Source organism: Palaemon carinicauda, chromosome 39, assembly GCF_036898095.1.
Source record: "Palaemon carinicauda isolate YSFRI2023 chromosome 39, ASM3689809v2, whole genome shotgun sequence".
Lineage (NCBI taxonomy): Eukaryota > Metazoa > Arthropoda > Malacostraca > Decapoda > Palaemonidae > Palaemon > Palaemon carinicauda.
This window is the reverse complement of record NC_090763.1, coordinates 17236656-17257183: the sequence shown is the minus strand read 5'-3', so window position 1 is coordinate 17257183 and position 20528 is coordinate 17236656. Positions and strand designations below refer to the sequence as shown.

Sequence of the window (20528 nt, the reverse complement as noted above, 5' to 3'; positions counted from 1 at the left end):
GCATTGTTACCAGGTTTTAGACTGCATGAACAGAAGAAGTATGTCTGGCCCTTACTTCTTTCTTCATCGTCCCCTCTACTGGGGAAGCAGCATCCTGGTCTCTGCATAGCTGATCTGAAACCTCTGCAGGTAAACCATGCTTCCTTGTGTTCCAAGTATTGAGACAATACTGTCGCGTCCCCCATACCCTGACGAGGTGGTATTGGGAACGTCCTAACCCAGAGTTCCTTCTGGAACTCCAGGTCAACTGCCTAGGACGGGTCACACTTTCTTCCTTCACACACAAGCTTATGTAGGCCACACTTTTCCTTGCGGAGCAAGGAACTTGTGAGGTGCAGGGACTCCTTTTCTCGAGTGCGACTCACTCGGATTCTGAGGCCCCGGGTAAGCCAAAGCCAGTATGGCTGGGGACTTTCCACCCTTCCTAAGGGGTAAGTCACCCAATGTAAATAGCGTGGTTTGTATTTCGGTTATGGAACAAATGACAAATTCGGAGATAATTTGTATTTTTTGTAACCATACAAATATTAGCTATTTACACATATTTGCCCGCCAGCCCTGTCCCCCAAGTCAAGTACTACCTCTAAGTGAAGTGAGACATTTCACCGGTGTGTGAGGGGGGGAGGGGTAGCAAGCTACCCATCCCCCTACCCCTGCTAACTAGCGCGGGGTAGTAAACCCTCGTTAAAATCTAATGGCTTGTCAATTTCAGCTACGCCGAAAGTAAACCCAATGTAAATAGCTAAGATTTGTATGGTTAGGAAAAATACAAATTATATCCGAATTTGTCATATTAAATATTTTCTTACATTTTATATGGGATTCAGTGATTATTGCATTCCCATTCAAGCCCTTGACAGAATAGTAAGTTCTCCCTCTACGGGCGGGTATACTTTTGGTTTTATACCAAAGAGTCAAAAATGCAAATTTTTAGTGCTAAATTAGTGCAATGAATTATATTCAATACAGTGGAGGGTGCTTCTGTTCAGACCTGTCGTTATCCTAGCCTTAGACCTCTTTCAAGCTCCCGGACCCATGAGAGAAGTAAAGTCGAGCGGCGAAGGGAAGCGAGAGGCATAGTCTGGCGCTTACCGTTTTGTAAGACCTGAGCAGAAGTCCCCTCGAGCGTTTTCTGTTGATGATCCCCAGAACGCTCGCCCTCGCATTAGGTAAGGCTAGGTAAAAGTGATTTCTAACTTTAAACGATTGCGCGCATCAGTTGCGAAGATGAAAACAAAATTAAAATCATTTTTGACAGGTAATGAGCATTCAATGTTCTTACCTCTTAAAAAGAGCTGAACTTGATGGCGCGTGCCAAGCAGCTGAGCATGATGGTGCGTGCCAAGCAGCTGAGCATGATGGCGCTCGCCAGGTGACTGAGCATGGCACCTCGCGCCAAGCTGAACGTGACCCTTCGCGCTAAGCTGAGCATGTCGCCTCGCGCCAAGCTTTACGTGACGCCTCGCGCCAAGCTGAGCGTGACAACAACAGAACGTTGGTCATCTAGCTTTCACTAGACGCGATGGGCACAGCTCCGAGCGTCTGGATCGCGAGCGTTATTGTTCTGAAAGTCACGTGGCACTGAGCGTCAAGAGCTTGCATGACATCAAGTAGAACTTGATGTCTACATGACCATGAGTGTCTTGCGTTGAAACTTTGTTATGCCAGGCGCTATATTAAGAAATAGATATTAACTAGAAAGATATTATGTTCTCAGACCAGGTCCTGCTCAAACTAATTCTTGGTTGGGAGAGCTAGAATTAAACCTCTAAAGCATTGAGGTCAGAATTCAGAACCTTAAGAAGTTGACTCCCAGGAAACAAGACATCTCTACCTAGGTTAGAGACTTGTAGGAGGAAGGGAGTGACTGTCAGAAACTCATGAGTTTTTTCTGAAGAGTTTCCATTTTATTTTGTACCTGCTGCTCCTCGTTCTGCCTTCAGAGTTTTTCGCTAAGGAAGACGGCAAAGGAGTCTCTGTTTATTATTTTATTAGTATTACTAGCTAAGCTACAACCCTAGTTGGAAAAGCAAGATGCTTTAAGCCTAAGGGCTCCAATATGGAAAGATGGCTCAGTAAGGAGAGGAAATAAGGAAATAAATAAATGATGAGAATAAATTAACAATAAATCATTCTGAGAAAAGTAACAAAGTAAAAAAGACAGTGCTGATAGGGCAGTGCTTTAGCACATCCTCATGCAGCATAAAGAACCTAACTGCAGATGTTGGTGCAGCAGCACGTTCAGCTGCAACAGCAGGAAGTGCATTAGAGCTTTTGTAAGGGAAGGCAGTGCCCCTTTTTTGCTGTATACGGCCTTTCAGGATGTCAGAAGTTGGCAAAGCTTTAGTTCACTGATAAGGATCTTGTTCCTGAGTCTGGTGTTACGGTACAGGCACCACTGCTTCCGCCAGACTGTTTTCCGTCTGCTGAAATGCGGAGCGTGATGTAAGCAATGAGGAAGGCGAGTTGCGATCAAAGTTTTCTACACCGGTGTCACCTAATGTTGATCCTAGTTGGACTATGCTGCTGGCATGAAGCAACGGCTCTCATCTGTTATGCAGTCTTATCAGCCTGCTGTTAGCAAAGCGATGGTTCGTCATGATTCTTTTCAGGACGTGTTGTCGCACAGGCGGCCTACCAGCAAGCTAATTTTGAACAGCGGGATAAGGCTTCTATATCCCATTGGGTGTCTTCTCTTGATACCAGACATCAAACGGCCAAGCGTGTCATCGAGCGTTTACCTTCCAAGTGCGGCGACGATCGCTAGGCAGCTAAGCGCGACATTGGGCGTCAAGCTGAACGTGACGTCGGGCGTCAGGCTGAACATGACGTCGAGCAACAAGCTCGTGACATCGAACGTCAAACAAACCGTGACGTCCAACGTCAGTCACAGTCTATGGAGACTCATAAGACTATGGTTGCAGCAGTAAAGAAGGTCCACTGGATGATCTCTTTAGATCTCCAGGATGCTTACTTCTACTTCCCCATCCATCCGAACTTCAAGCTACCAGAAGGTTCGTGTATGGGAGGAAGTTGTCCAGTTCTGAGTTCTTTGTTTTGGGCTAAGCACCACCTCTCAAATAGAGGGTGCGTCTGTGAGGACATATCGTTGTGTCCTATCCTTAGATCTCTGGAAGGAAGTATTCCAGTTTCAGGCCTTAGGCTTCGGCCTCACCACTGCCCCTCTAGTCTTCACAAAGATCATGATGAATGTGGCAAGCATGCCCCACTCAAGACAATTGGCTACTAAGAGCCCCCTTCTCAGAAGATTCTTTATTTGGGGATGGAGATTCACAGTCTGACTTTTCAGGTTTTTCCATCACCTGCAAGAATACAGCTAGCTCTCCTAAGGCTTTGTGCCTTTCTAAAGAAGGAGTTTTGTTCAGTGAGGGAGTGGATGATTCTCCTGGGAACCATCTCTTCACTGGAACAATTTGTGTGTCTTGGGAAACTAATTTTACGACCCCTTCAGTTCCATCTCAATTGCCATGGGAACAAAGAGGACAGACTCGACAAGAAGAGCATTCCTCTTACGGAACCAATAAAAGAGTGCCTTCGTTGGTGAAACAACATAAACAGGTTCCAGGAAGGTCTCTCTTTGGAACAAAAGAGCCCAGACCTTGTGTTGTTTTCCGACGCCTCGGACTTGGGGTGGGGAGCAACACTAGGAAAGTCAAAGATTTCGGGTCTGTGGACAAAACAACAGCTAAGTCTCCACATTAATCAAAAGAAGCTGTTAGCAGTCCTGTTGGCTCTCAAGGGGTTCGAGAAGCTAGTACTACAAATAATACAAATCAATGCAGACAATACCACAGCTTTGGCCTGCATAGCGAAACAAGGGGGAATGCATTCGAGGTCTCTTTACGAGTTAGCAAGAACTCTTCTCATTTGGGCACATCAAAGAAAGATATCCCTGTTGACAAGATTCATTCGAGGGGAAAAGAATGTGAGGGCAGACAACCTCAGCAGGAGAAATCAAGTTCTCCCCACAGAGTGGACATTGCATCCAGATGTATGCAAGAAACTTTGGCGGATTTGGGGCCGCCCCCTTATAGATCTATTCGCAATCTCAGAAACCAAAAGACTAGAGAATTATTGCTCCCCAGTTCCGGATCTCGAAGCGTCACACATAGACGCGTTCTTGATGGACTGGTCACACCTAGATGTGTATGCTTTCCCTCCATTCAAAGTGCTGCACAGAGTACTACAAAAGTTTGTGTCTCACGAGGGAACCAGATTGACGTTAATAGCCCCCTTCTGGACGTCAAGAGGTTGGTTCACAGAGGTACTGGAATGGATGGTGGATGTTCCAAGAAGCTTGCCATTGAGAATAGATCTTCTCAGACAACCCCACTTGGCAAGAAACCATCTAAACCTCCCAGCTCTACGTCTGACTGCCTTCAGACTATCGAAAAACTCGCAAGATCTTGAGGATTTTCGAGGGAAGCAGCCAAGGCTATTGCTAGAGCAAGAAGAACTTCTACTATCAGGGTGTACCAATCCAAGTGGGAAGTTTTTAGAGCATGGTGTAAAACAAACTCAGTTTCTTCATCCAGTAGCTCTATAGCTCTAATCGCCGATTTCTTTTTAGAGCTTAGAAGAAGGCACATTTTCTCCTCCTCAACCATTAAAGGGTACAGGAGTATGTTAGCAGCGGTCTTCAGGCATAGACATTTAGACCTCTCGAATAACAAGGACCTTCAGGATCTCCTTAGATCCTTTGAAACCTCTAAGAAACGTCAACAGGATTCACCAGCCTGGAATTTAGACGTGGTTTTAAAATTTCTCATGAGTGACAGATTCGAACCTTTGAACTCTGCTTCTTTTAAGGATCTGACTTTAAAGACTTTATTTTTAGTAAGCTTAGCAACAGCTAAAAGGGTCAGTGAAGTTCATGCTTTTAGCAAAAACATTGGCTTTAGAAATGGCTAAGCTATATGCTCCCTGCAGCTTGATTTTCTAGCCAAAAACGAACGTCCTTCTCACCCATGGCCAAAATCTTTCGAAATTGCTAACCTCTGATTTGGTGGGTGAGGAACTGGGGAAGGTTCTTTGTCCTGTTAGAGCACTAAGGTTCTATTTAGACAGGACTAAAGGTTTAAGTGGCAGTTCGGAAGCTCTTTGGTGTGCAGTCTAAAAGCCTGCTTTACCTATGTCTAAAAACGCCTTATCATATTTCATAAGACTTATAATTATAGAAGCTCACACACACTGTGGTGAGCAGACCTTAAGCTCCTGAAAGTTAAGACTTATGAAGTTAGAGCTGTGGCAACTTCTGTGGCTTTTAAACAAAATTGTTCTTTGCAAAGTATAATGGATATAACGTTTTGGAGAAGTAAATCTGTATTCGCATCACATTATTTAAAACATGTCCAGACTCTTTATGAGGACTGCTACACCTTGGGTCTATTCGTAGCAGCGAATGCAGTAGTAGTTGAAGGATCTACCACTACACTCCCTTAATCCCTAGTACCCTTTTCCCCTCTTGGAACTTGCATATATTTTTATGATTGGAGGAAATTGTTAGACAACCTTCCGCAATCTTTTACTTAGTCAGGTAGTCATTTGTTCCTTGAGAGCGCCTGGAACAAGGGTATTTGTTGAAGTCCTGTCAGCATAGAGGTTATTCACCGTTTGATAGCTCCTAGAGTTCTTCAGCCCCCTGGGTGGATCGCTGGTTCTCAAAGGACAGCAGACTTATTAATGCAGAGAACCATTGAAGTCAGCTTCCTTAATAGGTACGAACCCTTAAGCTAGTTTTGTTTTAAACTCTTAAGTGAAATTCCATTAAGGTTGCTGTATCTGACCCACCACCAAGGGTGTCAATCAGCTATTATTATATAACCAGCGGGTAAGTTTGAATGTTTAAAAATGATATTTTCATAATAAAATAAATTTTTGAACATACTTACCTGCTGGTTATATAACTTAAAATCCCACCCTCCTCCCCTCTAGAGACCTATGGGCATGGAAAATCTGATACTAGGAGGGATAGTTCGACCTAGCTCTATGGTGGCGGTAGTGTATACCTGGCATATCTATGCGATTGCTGCGAGTTTTGAATTTCTGCCGTGGACAGAAGCATAAAGCTATTATCATATAACCAGCGGGTAAGTATGTTCAAAATTTTTTTTTATTATGAAAATATCATATTACATTCCCCACTACCTCATCAGCCTATCTTGAAAACAGAATTTGACTTAGCAAAAATCTATTTTTGGATAGAGATAGCCATGTCGTCCTGATGGAAGTCCCTCAATGGTAGCTTTTTACTTGGGATATTCTGCGAGTGATATACCAGAGAATTTTATCTGTAGAGGTGTTACAGAGTTATCCCAAGAGATATCGTACATACACCAGGGACGTGTTTAAAACAAGCCACAGCTATCCTTCCATGAATACTGTAGAGTTAACCTTGTCTCGATGGATATGTGATAGGATTAGATACGTGGGCGAGAGAATCGTTACAACTCCCGATCCCAGTATGCTACAACTAACACGTTTCCTTTAGAACTATTCCAGGAGCAGCCATCGCATGATACAAGGCCTCACACTGAGAATTACGAGGGGATGAAAAGTCACGGGCGGGCCATCAGGACGTCATGGCTATCTCACTTAAAAACAGATTGTTCCATAACTGGAATACAATCCAACGCCATTTATAGGGGTTATAACTTTCAGTGAGGCTGAAAGGACGAACCATTAAAATTTAGCGAGGATTAACTACCCATCCTGCTAGTTAGCTACCCCTCCCACTCACACACCTGTGATTGAGCTCACTTTGCTTTTATCTTAGATGGAGAGTAGATATCACCGCTTTTCTTCCTAGCCTTTTTTGGACTGGCATTAATCTTTGACTTATTAATTTATATACAGTACTGTATATGAAAACAATTTTTTTATATATATGTTTGTAGGTTTCTTTTCAGGTGATGTATGTGTGTCAGCGTAGTACGGCAGGTTCTCAAGGACAGAGAACCTTCCTTTTCGACCTTTCATCCTTGGTCATCTGTCTTCCTGTTGGTGGATGGCTTTCCATGCACTGGCCGCCGCCGTAGGGGAGTCGTCATTGTTGGGATACTTCTTTGTTCGGCTGTTATTGCCACCTTCCGTCCTTTGTGTCTTAGAAGAATCTGCTGGGGAAAGGGAGTGTGGCCACTCACTCGTTGTTGCCGGCATTATACTCCAAGGGGGTAACACCTTTTTCATTCGCGGGTTAGGTTGTGCTTCCGAATGGTATTTTTCATTAATTAAGTAAAATTATAACTGTTGTAATTTAACTTTCAGCTTCGTCTCTGTGGGGTTCCCCTCCTTCCCGCCGGAGGGTTGTGGTTCTCTCGAGTAGTTATTTTTCTCAGCTGAATTAATTAATTGTAATTCTTGTTTTGTTACAGTTTGTTCCAAAACGGGAATACAAACCACGCTATTTAATAGGGGTATTACTTTCGGCATAGCTGAAATGACGAGCCATTAATTTTTAACTAGGGTTTACGACCCACACCGCTAGTTAGCGGGGTTAGGGGAGGGTAGTTTGCTACCCCCCCCCTTCCCCCCCCCCCCCCCCACACACACACACCTGTGCTTGAGCTCACTTTACTCTCGGCTCGGATGTTGGTCGGACGTGTCCGCTCTCATCCTCGCCGTCATATTGGCAGCCATTAACGCTTTTTGTTCTTTCTTTTTCTAGATACTGTGTACGTGAAGTTGGCCTCTCCGACCATGCGCACCTGCCCTGGTTTTCCCGACCACCCTGTGGAACATTCATGTCAGCGGTCGAGACCAATCCTCAAGCCCTTTGTCTTTCTTGTAGGGGCCAACGGTGTGATAGTGTCAACAAGTGTAGTGAGTGTAGGGAGTAGTCTGCCTCCCAGTGGGAGAGGTTTTCGCGACGACGGGATATTTCTCCTTCGAGGTTGCTTCGAAGGAAGAAAAACTCACGGCCTCTTCTTCTGTTGCCCAAACCTCCTCCGAAGCTCCCACTTGGTTGGTCTCTTTCGAGAGACCATCGAGTGGTACCGTAGACCGAATTATTTCTAACCAACCTCGGGTCTCGAGAGATGACGTTGCTTCCCCTAGCGAAGCAGCTCCACCTCTCCCCCGGGGGAGGCCATGTCACTAACTTCCCTTTTTCAGCTTTGGTCCTTCTTGGGGATTACGGGTTCGCCCTCCAAGGAGGGTTTGCTTGATTATATCCGCCTGGGTGCTGCTGTCAAGCAATCGTCGTCACCGTCAGAGGTGGATCCCCTGACTCTTGTTGACGTTGTGGTGTCAGGGGTATCCCATGCGGCTTCGCCCATCTCCTCTTCCACTCCAGACTCTACGGTAGCTGACGGCATAGCTTCCCCCCTTCCTGACCATCCTACGAGGGGGAAACTAAGTCCATCGTCAGTCTCTCCTGCTAGTGTTTCTCTCCCTCGGGGGAGTTCATTTACAGAGACTCCTCTTCGGAGGACTGCTGAAGGTCAGCTTGCTGATCCAATGGCCCCCAGAGGGCGCATTCATCAGAAGGCTCGTCCTCCTCTTCGCAATAGAGGCCTTCCTTCACCTGCAGTCCCCCGCAGAGGAGCCTCTAGACCGATCTTCCATCACTGCACCTGCATTGGTCCTGGACCTCTCTGCAGATCGTTCGCGATCTCCTTCGGTGGAAGGTCATCCTTTAAAAGGACACGTCGACCTGCCACCCGACAGACCTGCCGACCTGCCGTCGCTGTTCCTGCATGGGCCTAACAAGGCTCCACCTGAACGCGTTATTGCGTGCCAACAGTCCACGCGACACGCGCCCACGCAACCTGACCAGCGCTCATCAGTAGCTCGTCAGGCCCCATCACTACAGTGCGCTGCTCATCCTACTCACCCTAACACAGGGCATCATCTTAAAGTGCTTACATGCCAACATGCGCTTACGCACCAACAAGCGCCAACGATCTCCTGTGCGCCAACGATCTCCTGCACGCGCTGCGCCCACTGCCCTCACGCGCCAACGATCTCCTACGCGCCAGCGCCCACCTGCGCGCCAACGTTCTCCTGTGTGCAAATTACCTGCGTGCCATCGTTTTCCTGCGCAACAGTGCTCTCTCTCGCGCATGCGCGCCCTACATCACGCTCTCCTGAGCACCATATTGCGCGCCAGGTAAAACCTGCGCGCCAACTTTCTCCAGCACGCAAGTTTGTAGATGAGACAGCCATGCTGCCCTCGCCCATGCGCCATCCCTTACCAACGCACCAGTGCTTACCTGCGCGCCAGCCTTCTCCTTCGTGCACTCACAAAGATATGCGCGTACGCCATCCATCACCTAGGGATGCGCACCAACATTCTCCCGTGCTCCCGCGCGCCCATCATGAATATTCTGCGCGCCCGCGCGCTAGAGGACATTCTCATGCGTGCTTGCCCTAAGTCTTTGACAGATGCGCGTGAATACACTCCCGCGCGCAAACACCAATATTCTCCCTCGCGCGAGCGCCATTATTCTCCCTCACGCGAGCGTCAATATTCTCCAGCGGGTGAGCCTGCGCACAAGGAATGACGTCCAGCAAGGTCACCATTGCCTCATTCCCCTCCATATAACCGCATACCACCGCGCATTGTGGGAGAAGGGAAACTTCCAGAGGGATTCAGGTCCCCAAAGCTACCAAAGGCGAACCCACCTATTCCAGTGACTCCTCCCAGGGATCCTTCAGTCCATTTCCCTTCAGGGGGTATGGCTGACAGTGCGTCTGTCAGCTAACAGCCCTGGTTCCGTGCCCTGATCAGAGCTGTAACTCAGGCTTTCAAGCCTGTCCTCTCTGATCTAGGACATGGAACCATGGCTTCCTCTACCCCTCTGAAGAAGAAAAGAGTTCTGGACGCGGTCATTTCCCCGAGGGCGAAACTGACTCCACACAGACCTTCAAGGCAGGTTCCTCCTTTTCCTCGGACTAACTCTCCTTCCCTTTCAGACGAAGATCTCCCGTCACCAAGAGAATCACGAGAAGAGAGATTTTCCTCCATTGCACCAATGTAGGAAACCTATCTTCACGTCGAGAGTTCTACACAGTCCGGGATTAGAAGGAACATGCCACCCTCATCAATGTTGGAGTCTTACATTCTTCCCCGAAAAGAATCCAAAGACTCCAAAACATTGCCTAAGTCCTCCACTAGGGCTAGGATTGAGCCAGCCAGCCACTCAGGGAATGTCCGCGATTCTCCCCAAGAATAGTCTTTGGGGATAGTAGGAGACTTCGCTGCAAGTCCTACAACAGGAGGAGACCAGCAGGAGTCAGAACACACGTTTTGGCAGTTGCTGACTCTGATGAGGGCTCTCAACGGGTTTTGCGACCCAGAGATCCCTCCTCGAGAGGGCAAAGACACGGTCCTAGACCGCGTCTTTGGTACTCAAAAGCCCTCTAAGACCAGTGCAGCCCTGCCCTGGTCTCAGGGGGTAAAGAGTACCAAAGACAAGATCGCCCAGCAGCTCTCCGAGATGTCCTCCAACCGTTCCAGTACCACCAATAAGCTCCTCCTACCTCCTCGAATACAGCAGAGGAGGTACTTTGAGATCCTGGAGGAGCCTTGATTAGCTCTTCCACTTCACCACTCGCTGGAAGAGCTAACCAGGGGAGTCCCTCTTGAGAGATTCTCCAATTGGCAGGTCTCGTTCTTGGCAGCCGAGATCCTCAACCAGGAGAAGGTCGCGAAGTGTGCTATGCAAGCCACTTTGTGGCTCGATATCTGATTGGGGACCTTAGGTATCCTGATACGTTCTGAAGATTTCTCCAAGGAACATACCAGGAAAGCTCTGGAAAACTTCCTCCTCTCAGGTACTCGCACGATCAAGTTTCTGGCCCACCAAGTCTCGAACTTGTGGGCAAATACCATCCTGAAACGTCGGAATGCAGTAGCTGAGAGATTCCACCAGAAGGTTCCTAGCGCCAAGATCAATAGGCTCAGACATTCCTCCATAGAAGGGTCTGTTCTATTCGAGCCTAAGGATGTGGAACATGCTGTTGAGAGGTGGAGGAAGTCACATCAAGACTCCCTCCTCCATAGGGCTTTAACATCTAAGCCCTATAAACCTCCAGCACCACAGCAGTCCCGTCCAGCCAAGACCAATATGACGTCAACTGCAGCCAAGACGATGGTGTCTAAGCCCATTCCTGTCAAAGAAAGGAAAGGCAAAAAGTCCTCCAGGGGAGGCAGAAATCCTAGAGGGAGCAGCCGAAGCCGCAAACACTAGGATAGGCAGTCCCCCTGCATTTCCACCAGTGAGGGGATGCCTACAAAGTTGCGCAAACAGGGGAAGCAACTCGGGGCCGATTCCTGGACAATCTCCGTGATCAGTCTAGGGTATCGCGTCCCGTTCATAACATCTCTACCTCCCCTGACGACGAATCCAGTGTCATTGAACTCCCTTGCCATCGGATCGGCAAGGGGGCAAGCCCTTTGGGCAGAAGTCCAGACCCTGTTGAAGAAGGGCGCTTTCCAAGAGGTCCTCGACAGATCCCCAGGCTTCTTCAGTCGACTTTTTCTTGTAAAGAAGACGTCTGGAGGCTGGAGACCAGTCATCGACCTCTCAGCTCTGAACAAGTTTGTCAAACAAACTACGTTCAGCATGGAGACGGCAGACACGGTCAGACTAGCAGTAAGACCGCAAGACTCCATGTGCACACTGGATCTAAAGGATGCGTACTTGTAGATCCCAGTCCATCCATCTTCAAGGAAGTACTTACGATTCAGCCCGGACAACAGAAAATACCAGTTCAAGGTTCTGTGCCTCGGTCTTTCCACAGCACCAAAAGTCTTCACCAGAGTGTTCATCTCGGGCACACAGGATTGGCATCCGTCTCCTCCGTTATCTGGACGACTGGCTAATCCTAGCAGACTCGGTGTCAACCCTTCTTCAACACCAAGACAAACTTCTGAGACTTTGCCAATATCTGGGGATCATGGTAAATCTCGAGAAGTCCTCCCTGCTTCCCACTCAAAGACTGGTATACTTAGGCATGATTATAGACACCACTCTCTACAAAGCCTTCCCATCAGTCGACAGGATAGCAAGGCTGAAGAAGGTCGAAAGACCTTTTCTCAGACGAGAAGAACTTCCAGCCCAATCGTGGCTACGTCTTCTCAGTCACCTTTTATCGCTGGCCCGTCTAGTTCCCAATGGTCGCCTCAGGATGAGATCCCTCCAGTGGTGACTCAAGTCCCGATGGAATCAAGCACACGGCTCCCCGGACATCCTGATCCCCATGGGACCTGCGGAACTGACAGACCTCCAGTGGTGGGTGACAGATGAGAATCTGCAGAAGGGAGTGGACCTTCTCGTCCTCCCCCCGGATTTGATGCTGTTTTCAGACCCTTCAAAAAAAATGGTGGGGGGCCCATATGCTGCACCACACGACCTCAGGCCTCTAGTCAGAGTCAGAAAAGTACCTCCACATAAATCTCGTAGAGATGAAGGCTGTCTTTCTAGCCCTTCAACAGTTCCAACAGTACCTGGCAAGTCACTCTGTGGTGATGATGAGCGACAACACCACAGTAGTGACCTACATCAACAAGCAAGGAGGTACTTTTTCGCAGCAACTATCCCATCTAGTAGTAGAGATAATGAGATGGGCCGAAATCCACTCGATATCACTATCGGCACGCTTCATTCCGGGCAAAAGGAATGTGCTCGCCGACAATCTGAGCAGAGCATCTCAGGTAGTGAGTACCGAGTGGTCTTTAGATCATCTAGTAGCCAACAAAGTCCTGACTTTGTGGGGTTCTCTGACTGTGGACCCCTTTGCAAAGGCCTTGAACTTCAAGCTCCTGCTGTACTGTTCCCCAGTCCCAGACCCCAAAGTTCTCTGGCAAGATACTTTCCAACAACGGTGGGACAACATCGACGTTCATGCCTTTCCCCCGTTCTGTCTGATGAGGAGGGTACTCAACAAGACCAGAACATCAGTCAATCTTTCAATGACCCTCAGCTATGGCATCACGCAGAATGGTTTCCGGACCTTCTGCAACTCCTAACGGAGCCTCCAAGAGAACTCTCTCTACGACGCAATCTACTCAAACAACCACAAACCAACATCTTCCACAAAGCCGTAGCTTCAATATGACTTCACGCCTGGAGACTATCGAGCATCTCCTCTCTGAGAGAGGATTTTCGCAATAAGTTGCGATCAGGATGTCTGGATATCTGCGGAAGTCATCAGCAGCAGTCTACCAGGCAAAGTGGAAAGTCTTTTGTGGTTGGTGACGTGTAAGGGGTATCTCCCCACTCGATGCCACTATTCCAGCAATAGCGGAGTTCCTCATGTATTTGCATGAAGAAAGGCACCTTTCAGTCTCAACAGTGAAAGGCTATCGCTCAGCCTTAAGCCTCGCCTTCAGACTGAAAGGAATGGACATTTCTTCGTCGTTAGAACTTTCTCTAGTCATACGGAGTTATGAATTTACCTGCCCCCAGTCGGAAGTGAGACCTCCCCCATGGAACGTGGTTCGAGTTCTCAGGTCTCTTAAGAGACCTCCCTATGAACCATTACACCAGGCATCAGATCGCCACCTAACTTGGAAGACGATGTTCCTGCTAGCTTTGGCCTCGGGCAAGCGAGTCGGCGAAATTTTTGGTCTCTTGCATGATATCGCCCATTCAAGGGGATGGGGAGAGGTAACGTTCAGCTTCGTCCCTGAGTTTATTGCTAAGACTCGGAACCCGGGAGTAGCGGATCATCGATTCGACTCCTTCCGGATTTCTAGTCTCCGCTATGTAACAGATGACCCAGACCATCTCTTACTCTGCCCAGTAAGGAGCTTGAGGCTGTACCTCAAGAGAACAGCCACAGCCCGTCCTCGTGTGCCAGCACTATTCGTCAGCACAGGAAGGACTAAGAGGAGGGTCACCAAGAACACCATCTCTGCATGGATTCGCAGGGTCATTGATCTGGCACTGAATCTAGACCCTCCTCCGTCATGCCGCAACAGAGCACATGATGTCAGGGGCTTTCAAAAGAAATTTTTCAGTGACACAGGTTCTTCAAGCAGGGGTGTGGAAACGACAGACCATGTTCACATCCCACTACCTGCAAGACGTGACCCACAGGAGACTCGATACTTTTTCTATCGGTCCTGTGGTGGCTGCAAAACAGGTGGTTTAAAACCTCAAGCTCCTTATTGGACAAGTAGCAGAAGGTTGAGGGCATTGTTACCCAGTTTTAGTGTTCATGAATGAAAAGGTTTGACTGGCCCTTATTCTTTTCTTCATCATCCCCTCACTTGGGGAAAGCAGCATCCTGGGTTCTCTGCATAGCTGACCTCAAACCACTGCAGGTAAACCATGCTCCCTTGTGTTCCTAGTATTAAGATTAATACTGTTACATCCCCATACCCCGACGAGGTGGTATTGGGAAAGTCCTAATATACAAGTTTTCCATCTAAAGAACTTCAGAACAACTTTCTTGGATGAGTCTCACTTCTACATACCTTCCCACACAGCTTGTGTAGGCCGCAGACCTTCCGTAGCAAGGTTTTAGCGAGGTGCAGGGGCTCCTTATTTCTTGAGTGCTAACACACTCGGATAAGGAGTCCCCGGGCAAAGCCAAAAAGCCAGACTGATTGGGACGTCCACCCTTCCCAATGGGTGAGTCACCCCTATTAAATAGCGTGGTTTGTATTCCAGTTACGGAACAAATGACAAATTCGTAGATAATTTGTATTTTTCCTAACTATACAAACCTTAGCTATTTAACCAAACTTGCCCGCCAGCCCTATTCCCCTTGAAGTCCTACCTCCAAGCAAAGTGAGCTCAAGCACAGGTGTGTGAGGGGTGGCAGGGGGTAGCAAGCTACCCTCCCCTACCCCCGCTAACTAGTGGTGTGGGTAATAAACCCTCGTTAAAAATTAATGACTCGTCATTTCAGCTACGCCGAAAGTAATACCACTATTAAATAGCTAAGGTTTGTATAGTTAGGAAAAATACAAATTATCTATGAATTTGTCATTTTACGCTGCCGCTCTCCTTCTCCCGTTGATGTTGGCCGGGAAAGGGAATGCGCTGTCCTTAATTTGTGTCAGTTCTCTTGGTGGACACCTTTCCCATCTGCGGACTAGTTGCTCCTCCCAAGGGAGTTTTTTGTTACATAATTTGTTTTATTTTTCCTCAGTTAGCGATGCCGTTCTTCTTCGTTCGGCTATGATAGCCAACATAGAAAAGCAGTGCCTTTCGTCTCGGGGAAATCTGCTGTCACTGTGCCATAACTTTCCTATTTTCTTCGCCTGCGGCAGCTCCTGATCATCACGCTAACCTCGAGGAACTAGCTCCGGCTACGTTTTCTCTGGTAACGTTTGATGCAGATCTTCAACTTGAACAAGGCTTGATGATAGGAAGCAAAGAGCGCTGCCTGGAGGTACGCCTCCAGGGGTTGGATTTCTTTACCTTCTGAGGAAGAGTTTTCCTCCCCAGATGTTGGGCTCTGTTTCTCCCTTCCGAGGGAAAACTTCCCTTCATCATCTCTTGTCTCTCCTGTGAGGGTCCCCTTCCTCTTCGGAGACCTGCTGATGGTCAGCTTGCTGATCAATCGGTTGCTGCCCGACGTCGGGTTGGTGGCAGAAGTCAACGCTGTGTTCGTACTTCTCTGCCTTCAGGGTGCTCCTGCTCCGTTGGCGAAAAGACGCCTCTTTGTAAGACTCAGACTTCCGATCGGGAAGAAATTAAGGAAATGCCTATAAGAAGGCAGAACGTAATGTCGTTTGTCTGGTTACAGGGAAGTAGATGAGTAATGTACTGAATACAGTAACCTGGTTTCAGTCTAGGATATAGCTAAACAATTTATTAGATCGTTAGAACGGAGTTTTAATTGTAAGATGTATTATAGCCCTTTTGGCAGAAAGATCGCTTGTACGCATACGTACTTACACATCTGCGTTAGCGCATGCGTAATCTCTACCTCCGGGAAAACATTTGCAACAAAGCTGGTTTAATCACACTACCAGCGGCCACTACAAAGTGTTTAATCTCGTCCAACTGACGTAAGTAATGTTTGAAGAACACTCTTGAAGATTTCCATCCTGTGTAAGTCTGCAAAGGATATAGATTGGAAAAAATTTAAGGAAAAGGCAACTTTTCTAGGGTCATGACCCGATAGTATACTATCAGGGTCAGCCCTTCTGTTGAATTAGGTGAGTTTAGACCTTAGCTGTGTCAGAGAAAGATTAGATCCTGTCATCTCTGCCTTTAAAGGCCCAGCTCTTTAACAGGGCACTCTGTTGGGCACAGAGAAGGATCCTCCTGTAGAGGGACAATCTTCCAGGGCCCCCAGCATTTTGTAGAAAGTTGGTTTTTTTTGCCAAGAATGCAGGATTTGGGTAAAGTTTTACCTCCTCCAATTCTGAGAATTCAATGAGGCCATCATCCCTTGAAAGGGCCACAACCTCACTGACTAGCACCAGAAGCCATAGCAAGCAAAAAGATAGACTTTTGAGTAAGATCCTTCAGAGAGGTAGAGATGTTATCTATTGAAGGGGCGAAGTACAGGACCTTATCCAACGACCATGAAATAGCCTTGGGAGGAGCATTTGGTTTCAGTTTAGCATAAAGAGTCGTTATTGATGGGCACCATAGTGAGTATAGGAATGTGATATCTGGTGTTCCATAGGGTAGTGTTCTTGGCCTATTAATTTTCATGCTATACTGTATACACATGACATGTGGTTTGGCCTAGAAAACAAGCTTGTTGCATATGCAGATGATGCTACACTCTTTGCATCAATTCCATCTCCTGAATGTAGGTCTGGGGTTGCTGAATCCCTTAATAGAGATCTAGCTTTAATAGAGATATAGCTAAAATTAATGCATGGTACAAATTATGGGGTATGAAGTTGAATCCTAACAAAACTCAAAGTATGATTGTAAATAGGTCAAGGACAGTGGCTCCTCAATATCTGGATCTCAGCATTGATAATGTTTCTTTAACTTTGGATGACTTTTAAAATTTTAGGTGTGATTCTCGACAGCAAATTTACTATTGAGAAACACATTAGGTGTGTATCTTCTTCACTTGTACAAAAAATTGGCTTATTGAGAGAGTCTTTTAAGAATTTTGGTGATCAATCTGTTCTGAAGAAGTGTTTTAATTTTTTCATCCTACCTTGTTTCGAGTATTGTTCTGTCCGGTCTTCAGTTGCTGATTCTCATCGTAATTTGTTGGACAGGAACTTACGGTCTATTAAATTTCTTATTCCTGATCTAGATATTAATCTTTGGCACTGTTGTTCAATTAGTTCATCATGCATGTTGCATAAGATTTTACATAATTCTGACTATCCTTTATATACACATCTTCCTGGACAGTTCCAGCTTTTTTGTAATACTAGGCATGCAGTTAATTCTAATAGTCAGGCCTTCTCCATCATGAGGCTCAATACTACGCAATATTCTAGAAGTTTATTTCCAGCTGTGACCAAGTTGTGGAATGATCTTTCTAATCGGGTGTTGAATCATTAGAACTTCAAAAGTTCAAATTTGCAGCAAATGTTTTCATGCTGAACAGGCTGACATAAGTCTTTTTATCTAAATATGAATTATCTGTTTAAATAATGTTTTTTAAGAGATTTAAAGTGTTCATTATTTCTTATATCGTCTATTTATTTCCTTGTTTCCTTTTCTCACTGGGCTATTTTTCCCTGTTGGAGCCCCGAGCTTGTAGCATCTTGCTTTTCCATCTAGGGTTGTAGCTTGGCTTTTGATAATGATAATAGAAATTATAATAATGATAATAATAATAATGATAAGAGCTGCTTATCATAGCTAAAGAGTCTCTTTTACCTTTATCAAGAGGAAAGTAGCCACTGAACAATGACAGTGAAATAGTTAACACCTTGAGCAAAGAATTGTTCAGTAATCTCAGTGTTGCTTGGTTTATGAAGATGAAGAATGGGGAAAGAATAGGCCAAGAGGAAGAGAAATAAAGATATAGTAGTGTGCCTGATTGTATCCTCAAGCAAGAGATCTATAACCCAAGACAGTGAAAGACCATGGTACAGAGGCTATGGCACTACATAGGGTAGAGAACAATGGTTTGGTTTTGTAGTGTTCTTCTCCTAGAAGAGCTTCTTACCATAGCTAAAGAATATCTTCTACCCTTTTCAAGAGGAAAGTATCCACTGAACAATGGCAGTGCAGTAGTTAACCCCTTGAATTATTCGGTAATCTTGTTGTTAGTTGTATGAAAATAGAGGAGAATGTGAAAAAAGTAGGCAGACTATTCGGTGTATGTGTATGCAAAGGAATAATGAACAGCCATAATTAGAGATAGAGATCCTATTCAGTATTGTATGGACAGTCAAAGTAGTCAATAACTCTATAGTGGTAGTATCTCAATGGTGGTGGGTGGCCTGGCCAACCTAGTATGAATACATCCAGACAACATATTCCGTACGAGCATATAAGCTCTCCAATAACGGAGTACCATTTATTCTTGGTACAGGCCCAATGTAATGCCTGTGGCATCTTTATGCACAGACCATTAAGCTGAATTCACTAGGCTTTTTTTTTTTTTTTTTTTTTTTGGCCAGCAGTGAGTGGTTGTTGCTGAAGATGGGAAACCAGGAGCTTGTTGCTCTAGATATTGGCTTCCCAACTGTTCCTCTTCAATTCATGTAACATTTCAAGAATACATATTACTGAAGCAGTCAAAAAATTTCTTTGTGCCATGATAATGGCAGTTGATCGGTTTCCTGACGCTACAACACATTTGCTTGCGAGCATTGGCTGGACCTTGGCCAAAACCTCGAGCAAGGAATGACTAGTGTGATTCCAACTTTAGGAGGTTGGCAGTCATCATCTTTATTCTTTGTTCTTCTGCTGGACAATTCTCAGGAAAGTTTATCCAGTCAGAGTTCAGTAGGTTCATAGGGACTATTAAAGGTGATAGTTTGTATCTTTGTAGGAACAAATCTCATATTTTTAAAGTAATTTGTATATTTCTTAATGACAAACCTGGGTGTTTTAAGTTTTACCTCCTGCCTCTACCACCTTGCAAGTCTAATCGCTAATTTGTCTGACGGTAGGTGGTGCTTCCCTCTCACCACATCCTCCTAGTTATAACTATCTCAGTATATTTCAATGGTCATTCCAGTGTCACTGGATTTATTCTCCTTTAAAAGACTCGGGTTTGTATAGTTAGGAAAGATACAAATTACTTAAAAATGTGTGGTATTCCCAACAGCTTGGCTTTAACATCAGAGGTGGAAAGGAACATTACTGCGGAATATATCTTTCCAAGGTGATGCCGAACACTGAGGCTGAGCGACTAGGCCTAAGAGAAGCAGACCAGATACTGTATGTGAATGGAATCAACTTTGAAGATATCGAGCATGCAAAGGCTGTGAAAATACTCAAATCTAATCAGCACATTGATATGACATTAAGATTCTTCCCTTATGGTTATAAGAAGACGTATGATAAAGTTGGAAGAAACCTAAATTGAAGACAAGGTTGCAATGATAGTTTTAAGTGTTTGGGACACCTTACTCCCAGTATATGAAAATTTCATGTTAACAGTATAGTAGGTAAATATGTTTATACCTGTATTTTTAAGTATTTCTAAAGTTTAATTTGCATTAAGTTTGATTTCCATTTTATTGATTAAAATAGAAAATACATTGTTCATTAGTATCCGTGTATTTATATGATTTTTTTTGTTTGCTTATACATTCGAACATACATTTTTCATTTTATGTTCTCATAATGTTTGAGATTTACTGTAAACAGTACAGTAATTGAATATATGTTAATTACTGTGGCTATATTATGTAGGTATTTTGTTTGTATAAGGTAAGAATGAAATGAGCAAAAATAATTTTGTATTAAAACAAGCAATCTGTGTTTCATTGGTACCTCAATATCAAGTGTTTTATGTGCATTAATAAACCAACATTTGAACAATCTTTAATTGCTAATTCTTATCTGAGAAAAGGCTGGAAATATATAAGGTTTTAGAGGTAATTTGTATTCTTCCTAGCTACGTAAATCTGAGTTCTTTAAAATTTATTTCCTTGTTTCCTTTCCTCACTGGGATATTTATCCCTGTTGGAGCCCATGGGCTCATAGCATCCTGCTTTCCAACTATGGTTGGAGCTTAGCTAATAATGATAATGATAATGTTAGTGTGAATGAGAAGCCCCACCTAGCCGTCCGTCACAGATTATGTAGCTTTGAGAGGGTTGGTTGAGGTGGGATATATAGTTTAAAGGACACAGGTTTGCATAGCTTAGCAACTTGAAGATTTACAGATGATGTAGATGTATTTAATGAATCATGAGAGGAATGGCAAAAGATGATAGAAGATTTGAACTGAGAAAGCAGAGTTGTAGGACTGAAAATGAATATCAGTAAAATTAAGACAATATTCAATGAAAATGCAGAGGCAACAAATAATGGTTATGGACGAAACTTTAGAGATTGTTAATGTATATATGTACTTAGGGCAGACAGTAAGAGTTTCCTTAGGACATAAGACCGAAATTGAAAGAAGGAAAAGTTTGGGATGGAGAGCTTTTGGTGAAC

General features: G+C 45.3%; 1 protein-coding gene across 2 annotated transcripts in view; it reads left to right on the top strand.

The window, feature by feature from the left end:
* LOC137631035 (PDZ domain-containing protein 11-like) overlaps positions 1-19827 on the top strand; it is a 117456-nt gene extending 97629 nt beyond the window's left edge. The window contains exon 3 of one of the 2 annotated variants that reach the window (XM_068362605.1): positions 19189-19827. In XM_068362605.1, coding sequence (XP_068218706.1) covers positions 19189-19449 — 261 coding nt within the window. In that variant the 3' untranslated portion in view covers positions 19450-19827. The remainder of the gene's footprint in view (positions 1-19188) is intronic. The other variant, XM_068362604.1, reaches the window with a different exon arrangement.
* Positions 19828-20528: the final 701 nt, after the last annotated feature.